Source organism: Orbicella franksi, chromosome 6, assembly GCF_964199315.1.
Source record: "Orbicella franksi chromosome 6, jaOrbFran1.1, whole genome shotgun sequence".
Lineage (NCBI taxonomy): Eukaryota > Metazoa > Cnidaria > Anthozoa > Scleractinia > Merulinidae > Orbicella > Orbicella franksi.
This window is the reverse complement of record NC_138150.1, coordinates 5294071-5311701: the sequence shown is the minus strand read 5'-3', so window position 1 is coordinate 5311701 and position 17631 is coordinate 5294071. Positions and strand designations below refer to the sequence as shown.

General features: G+C 38.5%; 1 protein-coding gene and 1 long non-coding RNA gene across 2 annotated transcripts in view; both read left to right on the top strand.

The window, feature by feature from the left end:
• LOC145489565 (uncharacterized) overlaps positions 1 to 16891 on the top strand; it is an 18728-nt gene extending 1837 nt beyond the window's left edge. Inside the window, exons 3-16 of the mRNA XM_081468548.1 lie at positions 1 to 128; positions 434 to 501; positions 849 to 1091; positions 1702 to 1849; positions 2356 to 2423; positions 4083 to 4319; positions 5031 to 5178; positions 5786 to 5853; positions 7143 to 7373; positions 8872 to 9013; positions 9682 to 9864; positions 10410 to 10586; positions 13394 to 13690; positions 14576 to 16891. The exon at positions 1 to 128 is cut by the window's left edge and continues 20 nt beyond it. Coding sequence (XP_081324674.1) covers positions 1 to 128; positions 434 to 501; positions 849 to 1091; positions 1702 to 1849; positions 2356 to 2423; positions 4083 to 4319; positions 5031 to 5178; positions 5786 to 5853; positions 7143 to 7373; positions 8872 to 9013; positions 9682 to 9864; positions 10410 to 10586; positions 13394 to 13690; positions 14576 to 14883 — 2446 coding nt within the window. The 3' untranslated portion in view covers positions 14884 to 16891. The remainder of the gene's footprint in view (positions 129 to 433; positions 502 to 848; positions 1092 to 1701; positions 1850 to 2355; positions 2424 to 4082; positions 4320 to 5030; positions 5179 to 5785; positions 5854 to 7142; positions 7374 to 8871; positions 9014 to 9681; positions 9865 to 10409; positions 10587 to 13393; positions 13691 to 14575) is intronic.
• LOC145491310 (uncharacterized) overlaps positions 1 to 17631 on the top strand; it is a 131677-nt gene that overhangs the window by 67607 nt on the left and 46439 nt on the right. The window lies entirely within an intron of this gene.

Here is a 17631-nt window from a genome sequence, read left to right as displayed (position 1 = left end):
TCAAAATACCGTCGTAGTTAATACTTTAGAATCGCCTATAGAGGCGCGCTTTATCCGTCTTCACCCTCAACAATGGTACGGTCACATCTCGATGAGGATGGAACTTTATGGTTGTGCTTTGATGACAGGTATCTTCTGTGTATGCAATTATTTTTGTTTAAGACCTAAATGATTTAAACAATCGACTTGAACGGGAAAGTGTCTCTGAGAGACGAACAGAAATACTCCAAAGCTTATTTCTCCACTTAATCTAAGTTTTTAATTACAATACGCCAGTTTATGTGCGTCAGCATCGTAAGTATTTAAAATAGTTTAATAATAATATCTAACTTGAACCTGTGGCTGATTATATTAAAACTCGTTTAGTGGTCTGGTATTTGATTCTTGATGGTGACATATACATGTAATTTATGCTTAACTTCCTCGTTACTAGAATGCGCGTACCCTATGGGAATGGAAAATAGACTGCTTCCCGACTATGCAATCACCGCGTCGTCTGAGGTAAGGCCTGCCCGAGATTGAAATGTCTTGGCTAACACCATAAGACGAGGATAACCAGCCAAAAATTACACCACTCTGTTTCTCCGACTAGAAACTACGGGGGACATACAGACAAAGAGACAGAAATATAAACTTAAATTATTTATTAACATTTCAATTGCCGACTGAGTAGGAAATACTTCTTGACAAAGGACATCTATGATAGTCCGTACTAAGATTGCTATATTCAAAGACCTATTTTCTTAAAATAATTTGAACAGAATGTTACGGCAACGAAAATGTCTAGCTATTACCAAAGTGACAATTATGACAATTACAGGGACATTTTCTCTTTTTTGTTTCTTTAGTGGACTGCAAACAATAGACCCTCGGAAGGAAGATTATACAACATGCCAAGCGGTGGAAATGTGGGCACCTGGTCTTCAAAGCCGAACGACAAATCACAACGGATTCAGGTTGATTTTGGTGAAGTCAAAAGAGTGACGCAGGTTGCCAGCCAGGGCCAGGCGCTGTCTGGTTATGTACAGTGGGTGACAAGATACAGAGTGTCTTATAGTACCCTGGGAAAGGAGTTCAAGTCGCAAGATCATGTGAGTCATGATAAGATGTTATGGCGTTCTGCTTGTAAAATCGAGTGCATGTTTTAATGGCAGATTTATTTCCTCGTGTCACTGATCCTAATAATGATATGCTGCTTATGATTACGTAATAATTGGAAACAGAGTTTTCATAATCATATGAACTTTGTTCATTATCTAACAATCTATACGAAGCACTGTTTCCATTTTTTGTTCGAACGCGCCGTAACGCCCTTGATAGTTACGTTATCTTTTCTCTTTGCTTTGAAAGCTTACGCCAAACACTACCATCACGGTACTCGCCGCGTCATAAATTTCAATTTTCACAACTGCACAGGAAACTAAAAAGTAACGATTTTTCTACGATGCTCACTCTCATTATAGGAATAACAGTATTAGTAGGAACACGCATCCCGCACACGCAAACACGCACGCTTATAGTTATGGAGACGAGGCGCTATAGGAAAGCGCCGCGCACCTGTTAGCAGCTGCTCATATTGCCATAAGGAATCAATTTTTTCAAAGAAATTCTCAGCTTTTTCTATTTGTGCCACTGCGGTTTTTGTCTTTTATTTTGTTCAAATCATTGACCATGTCGACTCATATGTTTTGTTAATTTAAGGTTTACCAAGCCAACAGTGACCAGCACAGTGTTGTCGTCAATACTCTTGTCCAACCCGTCGAGGCTCGTTTTGTCCGTCTCAACATAGAGGAATGGTACGGGCACATTTCAATGCGGTTGGAACTGTATGGGTGTCTTGTTGATGCAGGTGAGAAATGCTTTGCTGTTGTTGTTGTTGCACGTTTCTGGCATATACGTGTTTTATCAATTAAGAACTAAAAAATAGCCAGATATCTTCAGTCAGGGTGAAAATACGCCAAAATATATTCCATTATAATCCTTTTTGATTTATGCAAGACTGCTCAAGTCTGAAAAACAAGTCTTTCTAAAATATTGCTGAATAAAGGTTGATTGGTTGGTCGCTCTGTTTGTTTGTTAAGCTTTGCTTTTTAGTGTGTCTGACCAGCCTAAGACAGACCATTTTCAAATTTGTTAAAACACAGTTATTCAATGCAACCAGACTCGGAAGGTGTAGAAATTGTTGTTCATTTGTCTTAAAATAGCGTAATAGAGAATGTGTTTGATTAAAAGAAAAAGAAAAATACCGGAACAACTTTTTCAGTATTGCCTAAGCAACTCTATCCCTATTTACATTAATGTACTTGTCTTTAACAGCAACATTCATATTTTACTGATTCGATTCGTTGTTTTTAGTATGTGCATCATCACTTGGATTGACTAGTAAGAAATTACCTGACTCAGCGCTAACTGCCTCTTCTGAGGTAAGAAAAAACTAATATTCGTGTTTATTTTAAGAAGAGGGGGTATACACAATTTAACATCAGATGTTACCTTACAGTCAGTGCTTTTGATCAACCTCATCATATCTCTAGACGATGAGATTCCGAGGGGATCCTTCAGAATCAGTTATACCATATACCGTGTGGAACTAAATATTTGCGGGTTCTAATTTTAGCGATTTTTGCGTTTTTTTCCCAATCCCCAAAATAAAGTTCCCGCAAAAAAGTCCCGCAAACATTTTCTCCGCAAAAATTTTCTCCACCGGCAAAATTACACATACGTACGAGCATCACAAGTAAAATCTTGTTGCTACCATCAGTCACATAAAAGCACGATGTAATTATGATAGAGTGTCACTGGTTACTGGATTACTGTGTTTTACATCTCTACAGGTTGTTTCACATGTCAGTTACATGCAGTTTAATGAAAAAGTGCGAAAATGTTTTAATTTCAATTAAATGCGGCTTTCCGAAAACCGAAAATTAAAACCAAGCAAGAAAGACCAGTCTTTTACAATCGCAAAACACAGATCCCGCAAAATACGGAAAAAATTATAGATTCGCAAAAATAAACTCCCGCAAAATTTTAGTACCGCAATAATGGATACTTGTCACGTTTTATCTCGAGTTGGCCCTGGTGTCCCTGGACCCGGGTGTCATAAGGGATCATGAGGGGGTCGCGTTTGTCATTGCTCCAGGGATTTTTTCCCCTCGGTGTCTCCGATTTTTCTCCCCCTGAAAACCAACACTTTCCAAATTCAAATTTCAGTTCTGAAAAAGTGGACGAATAGCGCTCCGTGAATAGAGCACTTTTCATTTGAGTGTCGAAAGTAATCAGGCAATCACTCTGATTCTGGTTAAAAAAAAAAAAAATCACAATATAAATTACATTAAAATACGATATTTAGAGAGGAAGTCACATCAGCCGTAGCAGGTTCTCGCGGGGGTCCTCTGTCCTGGTCGAATTGGAATTTAAAGATGTTGGGTTTTGAACCAGGTGCATCGCACAGGTCGTAAACTTCGTATGTATTTTTTCGTAACTACTTTTAGCACTCACCTTACATGTTTTTTTTTTTTTTTTTTTTGCATTCTACCGTTCGTGACATTTTAAAGTATTTTTACTGTTAGAAACATATTTATGCTAATTTCATATATTTTTACTCGCACTTGAAAATGACCTCGGGGAGGTCGAAGCGTGGTGATTTTTTATCGTTAAAAAAAAAGAACCTTTCCAAGAAGTAATTTCAGTTTTTAGTGGGAAAAAATCTTGTTCCAGAATAATGTTAAGTATATTAAGATCCTTTTTGCATTTTCTTAAAGCTAATTGCCTGAAATAACACTATAGGAACTCGAGAAAATAAATTTCAAAGTTCAGAGAAATTGGGCAAACGCAGATAAAATCTCATCGTCAGTTTCATTTCACCTGTCATTTTCATTTCACCTGTACTTTCAAATGTTTCAAACGAGCTTCAAAATTTGTTTTCGACATTTGGTGTAGTTCTTTTGAGAAGACATTTAAAACAGTCGCAAAGAAGTTTACAATATGATGCAAATATTCTTGGTACAAAGTTTTTGTCCACTTGTTAATCGAACTTCTGATGGACTCCTTCGTAACATGTTAATTAACCCGTTTTTTTAAAGTGGGACGCAGTACACAGTGGAGCTAGTAATGCGAGACTTTACCAGGTCACTTTAGGGAGAGCTGGGGCCTGGGTTGCTAAAATTAGTAACAAGGGTCAGTGGTTAGAAGTGGATCTTGGTAAGACGACCAGAGTTACCATGGTAGCGACTCAGGGCCGATACGACTATGATCAGTGGGTGAAAAGCTATAAAGTGGCTTACAGCAAATATGGCGGCCATTTTGTGTTTCAAAACAAGGTAAGTAGTAACTGAAAACTCTACACATGTCCGTTAGGAAGGGAATTTGCCTCTAATTACAGCAAACGTAATACTAAGAGATCTATATTTTGCCTGCATTTTCTTAGCTTTGTGCGATTTTTTTATTCCTGTGTTTAATAAAGAAACCTTAGAGGTTACTGATCAAAGTTCAAAGATTTGAAGAAGACAAGAGCAAACTAGTCTGGCTTTAATGTCACAGTGATATAATTGACAATTATTTCACGAGCGCACATTGGATATTGATGATAGATAGCCAACGATGCTCGTAGCGCCGAGATGGCTATAATCTTCTCATTTCCAACAAGCGCGAGCGGGATAATTGTTTTTTTAAAAACGCCCCCAGAATAATATAGAAAACTGAAATAAAGTAAAAGTAAAAAAGCCCCTAAAATTCACGCGTTCGCTTACCATATTCATAGAGCGTGATATAATGGCTCATAATCCATGATGGCGGAGCCAATGAAAACTCTCGAACTGCATTGTCCAATAATCCGATTGTTAATAATTGCTCATATACCATGATGTCTAAGCCAATGAAAACCCGTGAATTGCATTATCCAATGATCCAGTTTTTAATAATTGCTCGTATACCATGGTGGATAAGCCAATGAAAACCCTTGAATTGCATTATCCAATGATTCAGTTTTTTATAATAATATAATGATTGATCAAGGTTCCATTCATTCGCAGGTGTATGACGCTAAGTCAGAGAGGAACAGTGTGATTGTTAATACGCTCATTCAACCCATTGAAGCTCGTTTCATTCGTATTTATCCAGAGACTTGGTATGGTTACATTTCTATGAGAACTGAACTGTATGGCTGTGAAATTCAGTCAGGTAGGAAAGCCTATTTATAAGATGTAACAGATATTAATAACGCATGTTTCCTCAAAAGGAGTAACACAGTTCGACTATCCCCTTTCTTGTTGCTAGAACAAATTGTTGACAATTCAACATTACATTTTACCAGTTATAACTCGATCAAAGTTGAGGATAGAAACTTTTCTATTTCGTGCCAGTGACTTCATCTTTTTTGATGCTGTTTTTTTAAAGAAAGTTTCCAATTATTGCTTGTTTATACGATGTACGATATACCAAGCACGCCTTTTACTCAGTTTAGGACTTCTTTGAAAGAAGCTGATCTACCAACCAACCAACCAGCTAACGAACTAACTGACTGACCGACTGACTGGCTGACTAGCTAACTAACTGACTGACTGACTGTCTGACTCTGACTCTGACTGTCTGACTGTCTGACTGTCTGATTGTCTGACTGACTGACTAGCTAAATGACTGACTGACTGACTGACTCGCTAACAGACTGACTGACTGAGTCACTAGCTAACTGACTGACTGTCTGACTGACTGACTATCTGACTGACTGACTGACTGAATGACTTACTAAATAACTAAACTAACTCGAACAATGTTTATTCTTTTTTAGATTGCTCGTCGCCATTGGGAATGGAAAACAATCATATACCAGACTCCGCAATAACAGCTTCCTCGATGGTGAGTAAAACAGAAGCTTGCTATCGTGGGTGAGAGCTGTTTATTCAATGGTTCGTTGAATTAAGTGTCGTATGACACTTGTGCTACATTAATTAAATTAAAATCGGTGTACATTATAAAAAGCACCGAGATGCTTCAGTGGAACCCAGTTAATACGGATGCCAAAAGGAAACCGGGTGTCCCTACAAGATAGGGCAAGGGGTTAGAGTAAACGTCACGGACATTACGCGGAACTATTGGTAACTTGTTAACTGTAACCTAAGTTTAAACTGAAGAAAAGACTAACGCTTATTCAGATAGTCAAATGTCTTATATCAAGGATTTCAATTCAAACTAATGACAACGCATTAACCCGTAGAAGGCTTCATCTGGTTCAATTTGCGCATAACTTAAACAGCGCACATGAAAACCAGCGTCCGTAGAGCAAGGTTAAGTTTGTATAAAAGCACATCACTTAGGGCAACAAAATTAATTACCATTTTTTAAAAGAGTTAAAAATTAATTTTTACCCTTTAAAAAAGTTAGAAATTTATTTTGATTACTGTAAAACATATTTTAGGTCTCAGAACCATTCCGGAATAGAAAGAATTTTTGTTGTCTGGACAAGTTTAAATATTAACTGAGGGGCAGAATAAATAGTATTATTATAAGAATTTTAGATTAATATAATTACTACTAGTCCTCCAGTTTCTCTGTATTACCAAACAATCTTGACAAGAGATCTTGAGACTTACACTTTCGTAACTAAATTTTTTTTACGGTTAACATTTTTTACGACTAACAGTTAAACATAGTAAATGGTTTGAGTCCAGAAGTATCAGTAATTCGTATAGTGTGATCGTCCGGGTGAGGGTAGTTCTGAAAAGAACTGTTGTTGGTGACTGACGTTTTGACAACCTGAGCGGAAGGCATCTTCAGAGTCAAGTGAATAGTGTTTGTCAGTCGATGGTGTTACAAGTCTGGTCCGTTAAACGTGATTGGTCAGTTTAGCCATTGGTATTGGCTTAAAAATTCGTGTAAAGTTTGTCATCAGTCATTGGTGGGTTTCGATCCGTATAACGGCTAAATTTTTGACCCATAGTTACGGGCTAACGGTTAACTGCATTGAAAAATAGATCGTTCGTCCTATCTAATTGGTCGCTACGCCTGTACGTTTAGTGCTGAATGAATCGTATTGAAGTCATGCGTTGCTAATAACATTACTTTACGAAAAACAAGAATTTCCTCGAACACCGGGATTAAGTTCCAGTTCCCTTATCTAATTACTCTCTCTTGTGTTAAAACTATAGTGGAGTTCCAACCATGGGCCGAGCAATGCCAGGATCTACCATATGGCAGGGGAATCAGGTGCATGGATTGCCAAGACAAGCGATAAAGGGCAGTGGATTCAAGTGGATCTTGGTAAAATTAAGGAAGTAATCAAAGTAGGCATACAGGGCCGGCAGGATTATCCGCAGTGGGTCACCAAATACAGGGTGTCTTACAGCACGGACGGTGAACATTTTATAGCTCAGAATCAGGTAAGTAATGAATCCCTTTTCCGTTCCAAAGCATGCTGTTCAAAATATATTCTGCATTTTCCATGAATTTCTAATCATAAGAAATTTATCACCCAAATATATTCTCGTAGATTTTCAAAGAATTATCTAATCTTAACAATTTTTCAAAAATGTCTAAATAAAAAAAACAAAAAAAACAAAACAAATTATGCGGAAATTTTCAGGGAAAATATGCGAAAAAATGCGTCGCTTGTTCGGAAAACACACTGTATTATGCGGAAATTTCAACAGTTAAGGTGGCCGAACAGAGTTTTGGCGCGCGCTTTTGCTTATGCAATTCAGCGCGCGCACAAGTATTGCAAAAAACAAACATGCCGTGAATAGAGCGATCAATTTACTCAATACTCGCCTTAACTGTGCTATTTTTCTCTATAATTGAACGCAGTGTATTGATGGCTTTAGTCTTTTATTACAAAGATATGTTAGAAAAGGTAGCGATGCAAAGAACCCAGCAATTCTCAGCTTTTTCTTTGTTACCGAAAGAACCCAGTTAAATGCAGCGCATGCGTAGTAAGTCAAAAAACTACGATTGAATGAAAAATTGCACTCTCGGTCTCTCGGAAATACGCCTATTTCTCGAGAACCGCTCATTAGAATTTCACGAAAATAAGTAACTGGAGTATTGAAAATAATTGAACTTTAACAAAGGAAATTTGAGATATTCCAGTGAACCTTCAACAAGGGATAATTAAAGTTCTCTCTGTTAAATTATTAGCAAAATTGTGTCAACTTGTGAGAATCGTTACAAGCTTGTTGCATGCAAATTATAAAGAAAATCTAATGAGTAGTTTTTCTACAAATAAACAAAACCGATTTTAAAGGCCTGTTTATATTTATTCATGTTGCCATGGCAATGGCACATACGCCAGCTTAACCATCAAAAAACCAAAGTTTGTGTTGTTTACTTGCTTGCTGCCATTTTTGGCGACCGAGGGATCAAGGGTTTGGGAGAAAAAGGTGAATGAACACAGGTATCAAAACTGCGTTCAGCCACCTTAACAAAATTGATGATAAAGCCTTTCCAATGTACCAAACAACAGTGAAACGTGGAATTTTTCTTGAAGAATTCGTTGTTGCGTTCTTAGAGAATCCGTAACTTAGTAACCAGGCATTACATCAGACGATGAAAAACTAGTTTCCAGGCTCTTCGCCTGAAGTAGGTTGGAACGCCTGGAGGTTAAAAATTCGTCACCAACGAAATGACTTGTTTTCATTCGCTGTTTCAGGAGAAAAACTAGTTCGAAATAATCAATATCTTCGGAATTTTTACTCCCAAGGATGATAAGGAACTGTGTTATCGCTAACGTGAAACACTTTTTATTTCATGCGGAAAAAAGCTCTGATTATGCTGAGGATGCGATGTCAGCGAATTATGCGGATCCGCACCACTTCATCCTGTGAGATGCCCTGTATAGTGTTTTTACTATTTCACTGACATACATATACTCTACAATTTTAGGAATACATTGGGAACAAGGATCAGAACACCCTTATCATTAATGATTTGATCGAGCCAATCAAGGCCCAGTATGTTCGAATTCTTCCCCGGGAATGGCATGGACACATTTCGATGAGAATGGAGTTGTATGGCTGCGATTCAAGTAAATATTTATTGTGTTCCTTATATAACTTTGTCTCAGCATAAATGTCAATTACGTATCATTTACGATATTTGCGGCTCTAGCTTTTTGTGACTTTTTTTAAACTAAAAAAAAGAAAACTATCCCCACTTAAAGGAGCACAGTCACTGTTTTGGGTTATTTTGACGACGTACAAAATTACCTTTAAATTGAAGAAAACCTGAAAATAGTTCTTCGCCAAGATAGAAAAAGTACCAACGAGATAATAATAAACCATAAAGGAACGAGAATGGCTAAGGATGGAGAAGATTAACACGGATTACAAACGACGAACTTGAAAAATTTAGGCTTAACTTTTCAAGATGTGCAAACCGTGACGTAGCTCCTTCAAGAGTGTCTTCATTCTCTAAACGAAGAACAGCGGTACGAAAAATGAAAACTAGAGTGATAACTCGAATACCAGGGGGTTACAATTAAGACTCCCCGATTGTTCATCGAGAGGTACATTTTTAATCGTTGCGTCATTGAAACTTGTCACCCTACTCCTTCATCGTGGTAGCATATAGAACTCACAATTGGTCGTTCTAGCTGTTACCCAAATTATTTTCTCAGACTGTCTTTACAATGTTCCAGTTGAAACATAAATTCTTTAAAAATTTAAAACTGACAGGACATTTTATTTCATGAAGGAGCTGTCAAAGGTGACTATTCAGACTGGGAAGAATGGGACCAATGTTCGGTCACGTGTGGTGGAGGCTCCCGTTCAAGAAGCCGATCATGCACCAATCCCCCTCCACAGCACGGTGGAGCAGACTGCTTGTCTCTGGGACCGAGTCAGGAAACTGGGTCTTGCAATGAAAGTCCTTGTCCAGGTAAACTTGTGTGAAATTATAAAATATAGGAATAGGAGAGTGATGGGTTCCTGATAAAGCAGGTATAGCCAAAAGTTGCCCAGAAGAAAAATATTATTACAGTTGTTGTTTACTCCCTGTTCGATGATTATTCCTGATTAATTCTAACAAATTGGTTCAGTGTGTGCCCTTGGTGAGGAAGGTATCCCGCAAAAGTGAAAACGCTCCGGAAGACCAAGCATTCTCTGACTTTCTGTCAGGAAATGAGGAAAACAGATACCTCGTGGTACCTCAACGCAGTGGCTCACACCCGCAAATCAGTTATCATCTGGCAGAGTTTAAACCGAAACTGCCCCCAGTAGCGTTCATAATGTAGAGTATCAACTGCAAAGGTGGACTGACTCCTTCGAAATGCTATTCGAAAAGTAAAAAACTGATAAATGTTTTAGAGTAAAGATTGTGTTTGTGTTTCACGTTCGTCACAAGTTACACATAATGTTCTGTGGCTGAATTCTCTACTCTACCCTATTCTATGATATGTCATTATACTATACTGGAATTCATAGCGAATGGTGGTTACTCGGATTGGGGACCATACGGCAAGTGCTCAAAAACTTGTGGGGGTGGGGTGCAAAGACGAACAAGAACATGTACCAATCCACCACCTTCAAATGGCGGAGAAGGCTGCAGTAGACTAGGACCCGACAGTTCTACCAGGGAATGCAACAATCAGGAGTGTCAAAGTAAGAGAAATAAATGTTATTTGCATAGTTAGTTACTGTGCCTTCTTGGAACAAAATAAGGCTTGTTATTTATTTATTCATTTATTTATTTATCAACCCGGACAACCGCATAAACAAGATATGCAGTCGCAATATTTTTTGTTTTTTGCTTTATGGATTTCTTTGTCCTCTTGGAGGGGGGGAAGGGAATGTAACTAAAAAAACCCTTTGTTGTGTGTATCTTCATTCTTACTTTACTACACTTTTTCCGACAAACGAACCTTAAAGTAGTCCTTAAGGGTAGAAAATATATAAAAAAAGTCAGTCTTAAAAATATTGCACCTTTTGACTCCAATGCTGAACTTAACTTAATTGCTTTGTTTTGCTTAAGTACAAAATTCTTATCAGTAAGTATAAATCGAGTCATAATCGTATGACTTGCTTTCTCTTTTTCCGTCACAAGGTATGGGTTGTAAATGTTAAGAAGTCGCTGATTATATTTCTTTATTTATTCGTTACATCCTTTCTTGATTATGAACAGACCAAATTTCGACTGAGATTTTAATTAAACATCTGTATGTGTTCATGTGAAAACTTGACGAAAAGTGAGTATTTGATTTTGGCAAACATCGCGCTTATCGCAGATGTCCTTCCCCAGCAGAACTAATATTGCATTCAGATCGCTTTTACAAACAAGCTTCTAAGATAGAACGATCACGCACGAGGCCATCATCAGACCGCGTAGGTTAGAGGATGGTCGGTAGGCTTAACAATTCATAACTGGGCGGCTGGAGCGATTCCCCTCCTAACTGGCTCCATAGAATAAGTTTCTTGTCAGAACATTTTCTTACTGGTTATACTTTGATTTCCTGCTAAGGAGATTAGACTTGTCAGCAGTTAGGATACTGCCTAGACAAACACAAACTTATAAGCCAGAGTGACTTTCTTGCATGGGATAACTGGTTTAATAATGTATCATTTGATGGTGTAATCAATACGAAACCAGTTTAGCTCTCGGAAGTACTTTTCTCAAACATAAATTTCCAAGTGACTATTTTTAACATGCCGTCCTCCCGTTGAGGGATGTCGTGTCTTTTGTATGCGTGTCGACCGAAAATATTTTAAGAACGCCTGCTAGCACGTGAATTCGAATCATTGACAAGTCAAATGAACATCCATCGAATAGAATATCAATAGAATCCGACTGATGTGATAAGTTTCGCGTGCACGTGACATTTTGTTTTGAATAAGTACGTTCAACTTTACTCTTTGAGAATTAGCATGTAAGTTAGTTCGCGAAGTTCGCGAAGAAAGTTTCGTAAGAGAGCTCAGAGAATTTCGAAGCGAACGTAGATTGAGATGTGATGCGTAGAAACGCATATTAAGGCTAAGAAAAATTGTACGACGCTGTGGAACTCTGAGGTAAAGGTCAAGATTAAAACGTGGAGTTTTCAAGGGAATTGCAAGAAAACTACGGCAAAGTTCTATATACCCAATCGCTGTTCATCCCCAGCAAAAATAAAAGGAAAAAAAGACCTTTGTGCCCGATTCGTACCAGTGGCCTTAGTATGGTAATCCAATATTGTAATCCTGCGTCCTACTAACAGCGAAATATGATGCAATTATTTGGACCTGAACGATTATACACAGAATCGCTTTACTAAACTGGTAATTGCTCAGCTATAAATAACTCAATCCAAAAACAAAACAGACAGTGTTAAGGCAAATGATACAGAGATGATGCCTGCTAAATTTCAGACCTACAGCTCTAATACTCAAGCTAGAAAAAAATATTTGTTAAATTACAGAGCATGTATAGCAACGTCATTACAGAGAATGTATGGGCATGTTCACATAATTGCGATTTTCTCGACTATAAATGATTCAATCTAAAAACAAAATGACCATTTTAATACCAGTCATATACGAATACTTTTCACCAAATATCAGAAGAAAAGGTCTAAAATTGGAGCTATGCGAATTGTGTAATTATTTAATTATAATTATTTAGTTTTATTTACTTTATATCTTGTTTGTGTATTTATTTATTTATTTATTTATTTGAGCACTAATCTGGAAGTCCAGTTGCAAGTAGATTCAATACATTTACCACACGATGACTGGAAATGTACAAAAAATCGAAAGGAAATGAAAAAACCCCTAAAACGAAAAAAATATGGTCTTGTTATTTCTTTTTATTATATGGCTGTCTCACAAGGACTGGGAACTACCGAATTCACGAATTTGATTGGCTGAAATCGATATTGAACGCAGTCTAGATTTAGTAAGATCTAGATCTAGAACGGTTACATTTTGCGGTGAAAGAGCTGCGAACTAAATTACAAATATATTGACTATCTTCTGAAAATATTTATTTATGGAAGTGCGTGCCAGAAAGCCGGATGAGAAAAAAAGTAAAGAGGACGAACGAATTTAGGCACCTTCGAGTTCAGCTCATCACCGTTCGCAAGCAAAATGTCAGCTAGTACAAATCAGTTCGTCCTGTACCCCGACCTCGATCACGATTCTCCTAGACAGACCTCCTGCTCGGTTAATAAGAGCTAAATAATTGGGAAATCACATTATTTCACTGAAAACGCTGTTGAGCATGGAAGCAGTTGAGCAGGCCAAAATGGACACATAACAGCAAAGTGGCGTATTATCTTATGAACTGTAATTACTAGCAGTTTAGTTTCGTTCACGGTCAAACTCCATTAGTGTGGCTGCGCTAAATGGAAGCTGTACAGTTGAGGCCACGGAGAATATGTTTTATACATGTTATATCATTAGTCTCCATTTAATGTTCTGAAAATATTTGTTACTGACAGAAACGTGGAAGCCAATTGGATGCTACCAAAACAGAGGACGAGCCCTTGGCGACATCCTGTTCAAATTTAAACGTTTTGCCAAGACTTCAACGAAATATGAGCAATGTGTAACCGCGGCTTCCAACCAAGGGGCCATGTTGTTCGGTTTGGAGGACACTAAATGCTGGACTGGAGAAAATGCAGCAGGGTCTTATGATATGTACGGGCTTGCCAAAGGAAAGTGCGAAACTGCTAAAAATGGCTTGCGTTATGGCTTCATGGCCTCAGAAACAATGTTCGTGTACCAAAATAAAGCAGGTAAATATTTAGTTTACATGCCGCTTTGGTTACTTACTTATTTCTCACGATGCCATCGTTTTACCCTTTTATATAAACCGGCCGGCCAATACTTTTATGGGTACATGTTTTTATGAGTACCGGCGACCCTGCAAAATAATAGGCCGGAATGGCCTAGCATCCCATCCAAACGGAATAGTGGTACTCCTTGGAGCTTTATCCTACGTAACCTGAAGTTATTATCGTCACTGACCAGTATTTCCCCAATCCAGTCCCTTGTATTGGATGGGATTTCACCCAGGGCTTGCCTTACTTTTGATTTACTGTACCTCTACTAAAACAGAACGTGGAATTTCAAAAACTGAAGGGCCAGGTTGTTACTTTTCAGCCATCAGGAGGCACTTCACAATGTAACATTCAGCCAAGGTACTTAGTTGTTTGAAAGATTGCACGTGGCTGTTTAAGTCATACTCCCGGATATATCAAAACATGGCTAATGGAGGGATCCGGAAATGGTTAAGAAGCCCGACAAACTTCAAAGAAGCAAACAAACAGGCTAACAGTTGTTTCGGAAGGTTCTTGACCCTGCACACCTTTTGTTTTATGCTCATCGACTACGTATGAATTACATAATCGTAATGCTTCTATTGGTTAGTTGAGCACACATAACCACCTTTTGTATTTTGCCAGGTTTTGTGCAGGGTCAACCCCCAAAGCAACCAACAAAACATATAACAAATAACTTCGGCAGGTATCTTAACCAGCTCCCTCTTTTAACTATGATCAAAACCAATGCCAATGCACACAAAAGTTATGCAATTTACATACATACAAAAAACTGGGACTATACGGATAGCGACAATCCTTCCCCTAAAGAGTCTACTTCTTCTGTTCTATATATTAAAGGTGTTTGGCAACCACTTGACTGCTTCAACAACGTGTCCCCTAGAGACGCTTTCGCTTTACCGGAATTATTTGACGACAAAGTGTGTGCTAAGGGCCCCGATGCAATTTTTGACTACTGCAAGGAGAAAGCTGAGGCGTTTGGCTTCAAGATTTTTGGAGCAGACAATAAGAACTGTTGGTCAGGAGATGACGCGGAGAATACTTACAAGAACTACGGAGAGTCTAAACTGTGCGAATTTAGCAGGAAGACCGGCCATGGGTCTGGACTGGACAAGAACGGAGATGTGTTTGTTTACAAATTGGCCTGAGGTAGGCGGAATAGGGTTAAAACAAAAGAAATCATCTGCATTTGTTTAAGCAATAAAGCTTTGACATATGTAGCGTGGGTTACGCGGTCGCCTATTGTTTGATGTAAAATATCAAACACGGAAAACCGTGTTTGACCACATTTTCAAACACCCAGAAGAGAATTGAAGACGCAACGCGTGGCGACGTGCTTTTTACAAACTTCGCGGTGTTTGAAAATGTTGTCAGAGACGGTCTTGAATGTTCAATATATCTTGTCAACCGACACTAACACTACAGAGAATACTGGAGAAATAAAATCATAAAATTAAATCAATCCGGCTGTTATGATCAGATATCCAAACATCGTCACGGTTATGATTTCCTTTGTTTAAACTTGATGAATTGTTAATGCGTCTGAAGAATAATATTGTTGAAAGGTCTGGGTTTAAACCCTGGTCTGGGTTGTTTAATCTTTATACCCATAATCTCATGATCCCATAGTTCCCCATCGATAACTCACAGCCATTACCTTCCATTTGATAAATGAGTTGCGTTGGTCTATTTTTAATTATATATATATTTCCTTTTTTTTAGGACTTTGGAATTGCAGAAGATTACCAAACCGGGAATAAGCCTAACATAGACTAAGGGGTGCTGGGATAATTGATTATGAAGTGGGGATTTCTAACAACGAAACGTAGTTTGCTGAAAAGAAAAAAAAAGAAAAGAAAAGAAAAGATGACGCAAAAAAGTGGGTTTTTTCTTTAAGCTAGGTAGTTTAATTATATTGGGTCTGGGTGCAAGAGATTTTATTGAAAGGGAAATAAAACTGTTTTGGCTGCAAACCAATTTGAGTCTTTTTGTCCATCCTTGTAGCACACCCCTTATCGCAGACCAGAAGATCTAGGTCTAATAGAGTTCCTAAAGGGGTAGGGAGGGGAGAGGGAACACCTATGTTAATGAACGACCAGGTTAGAGTTCAACTGATTTGATAGGGTCGTAACTCTTTAAGTATGCGAATATCTCGACAAACAAGAGGTTCTAGCAAAAGAGTTGTACCATAGATTTATTTCATTTTTTTTCGGTTTTCTCGCTTCTAATCATCATAAACACTCTAAATACCTAGGAAGAGAATTTAACGATGGACATTGCCTCAGTCAATTTTTTTGTCACAACATTGCCTCATTCATTCCTCATTTTTCTGGCTACGGCCTTATTGCCATTGAATTTAGAATTTGTCCTAACTTCAACTAGGTCTGGAAAGGTTGTCATGGCCTCTCCAATATTCAGTCCTTGTTCCTACCCACACGTACTTCAAGAAAATTCCACTTCAGTTTTTATCTTGTCTTATCCGTTTCATGGTTTCGTGAGAATCATCTTTACCGGTTTTATTGTATGTTGCTTGACTAGGGCTGGTGCGCCGATAGCTATGTACGAATTTTGAAATTACCTTTATGCGTGAACAGATCAGTGTTTCAGCAATTTCAGGATTCTTATCTTGCCTCGCAGGAAGGGCGGCGGCCTCATGGCTACTGCGCTCGTCTCCGGTCGAGCGGTCCGGGTTCGAGCCCTAGCCGGGGACATTTCGTTGTGTTCTTGGGTAAGACACTTCACTCTCACAGTGCTTCTCTCCACCCAGGTACAGAAATTGGTACCGGCGAACTCAATGCTACGGGGTAGCCCTGCGATGGACTACTATACCATCCAGGGGGGAGTGGAAATACTCCTAGTCGCTTCATGTTATGGAAGCCGGGATTAGCTCCAGCCCGATGGACCACTTGTCTCGTATGCAGACTTGACCTATTTTTTAACCTTAACCTCTGATTAAGGCGAGAATTACTATTGCAAGTCCAGCCCAAGGAAAAGAATCTGCAAAAGAAATAATTGCCATTCTAATAAATGATTTTAAATCAAACAAGATCCAGCTAGTACCGTGAGCGAGGTCCTGTTTAAAATTTTCGACGGTTCCCTCTATCTATATTGTCCACCTTTTTACAGGAGAGTTCCTCCTGTCTACTCCTCACCTACCCCACCAGCATGGGAGTGTAGTAATAAAACACAGGTGTAATTCGGTTACTTTAAAAAATTTTAAATTGTTCCTCGCATTCTTGTGAGACTGTTTGCACACACATTTTAATGAAACAACACCTTCATTAATTTCGTTAGCTTTTTTATGCCCTTTCTCATTACTCTTGATGTCAACTATAAACAAAAAAAATCAGTGGATTTTTTCTCGATTTGTCTCATTCTGTTAAAATGCTTTTAGAACATTGCGTTGAGTATCTTCTTTCTTGACGGGTAACACACATATAATGTTTGTTCAGGCTTATACCCCCAAAATAGAATTCAGATAACACTAGCGTGATAATTTTCTATCTCAACCCCCGAAATGGTGTGACAACGACCACTATAACTTTTCCTCCAAAGGCTCCCACCCTAAGAATGCTACTGGGCCGAGCTCGTCTGGCTTGTGTAAAGAGGTAATTGGGAGAGTTTAATGTTGCCTGATAATCGCTTGCAACATAGCCTGCAGTGTAGGTTTCTTGTTTTTGTTTGATGATGGTGGGGCTGTGGAAGGATGGGAGGCTGGTGGGCTTTGAGGGAGAGGGGTAAGCAACAAAACATTCCTTCCAAAAAATAATATATGAGTTAATATAGTTGTGAGCAAGGCGTACAATGGAGAGAGATCTTCTCTCAAAAGGTATTGAGTCGTTCATGTGAGACCTTTCGAGAGCTGTTACCCGATCCAAAGTACTTACTGTGAAGTA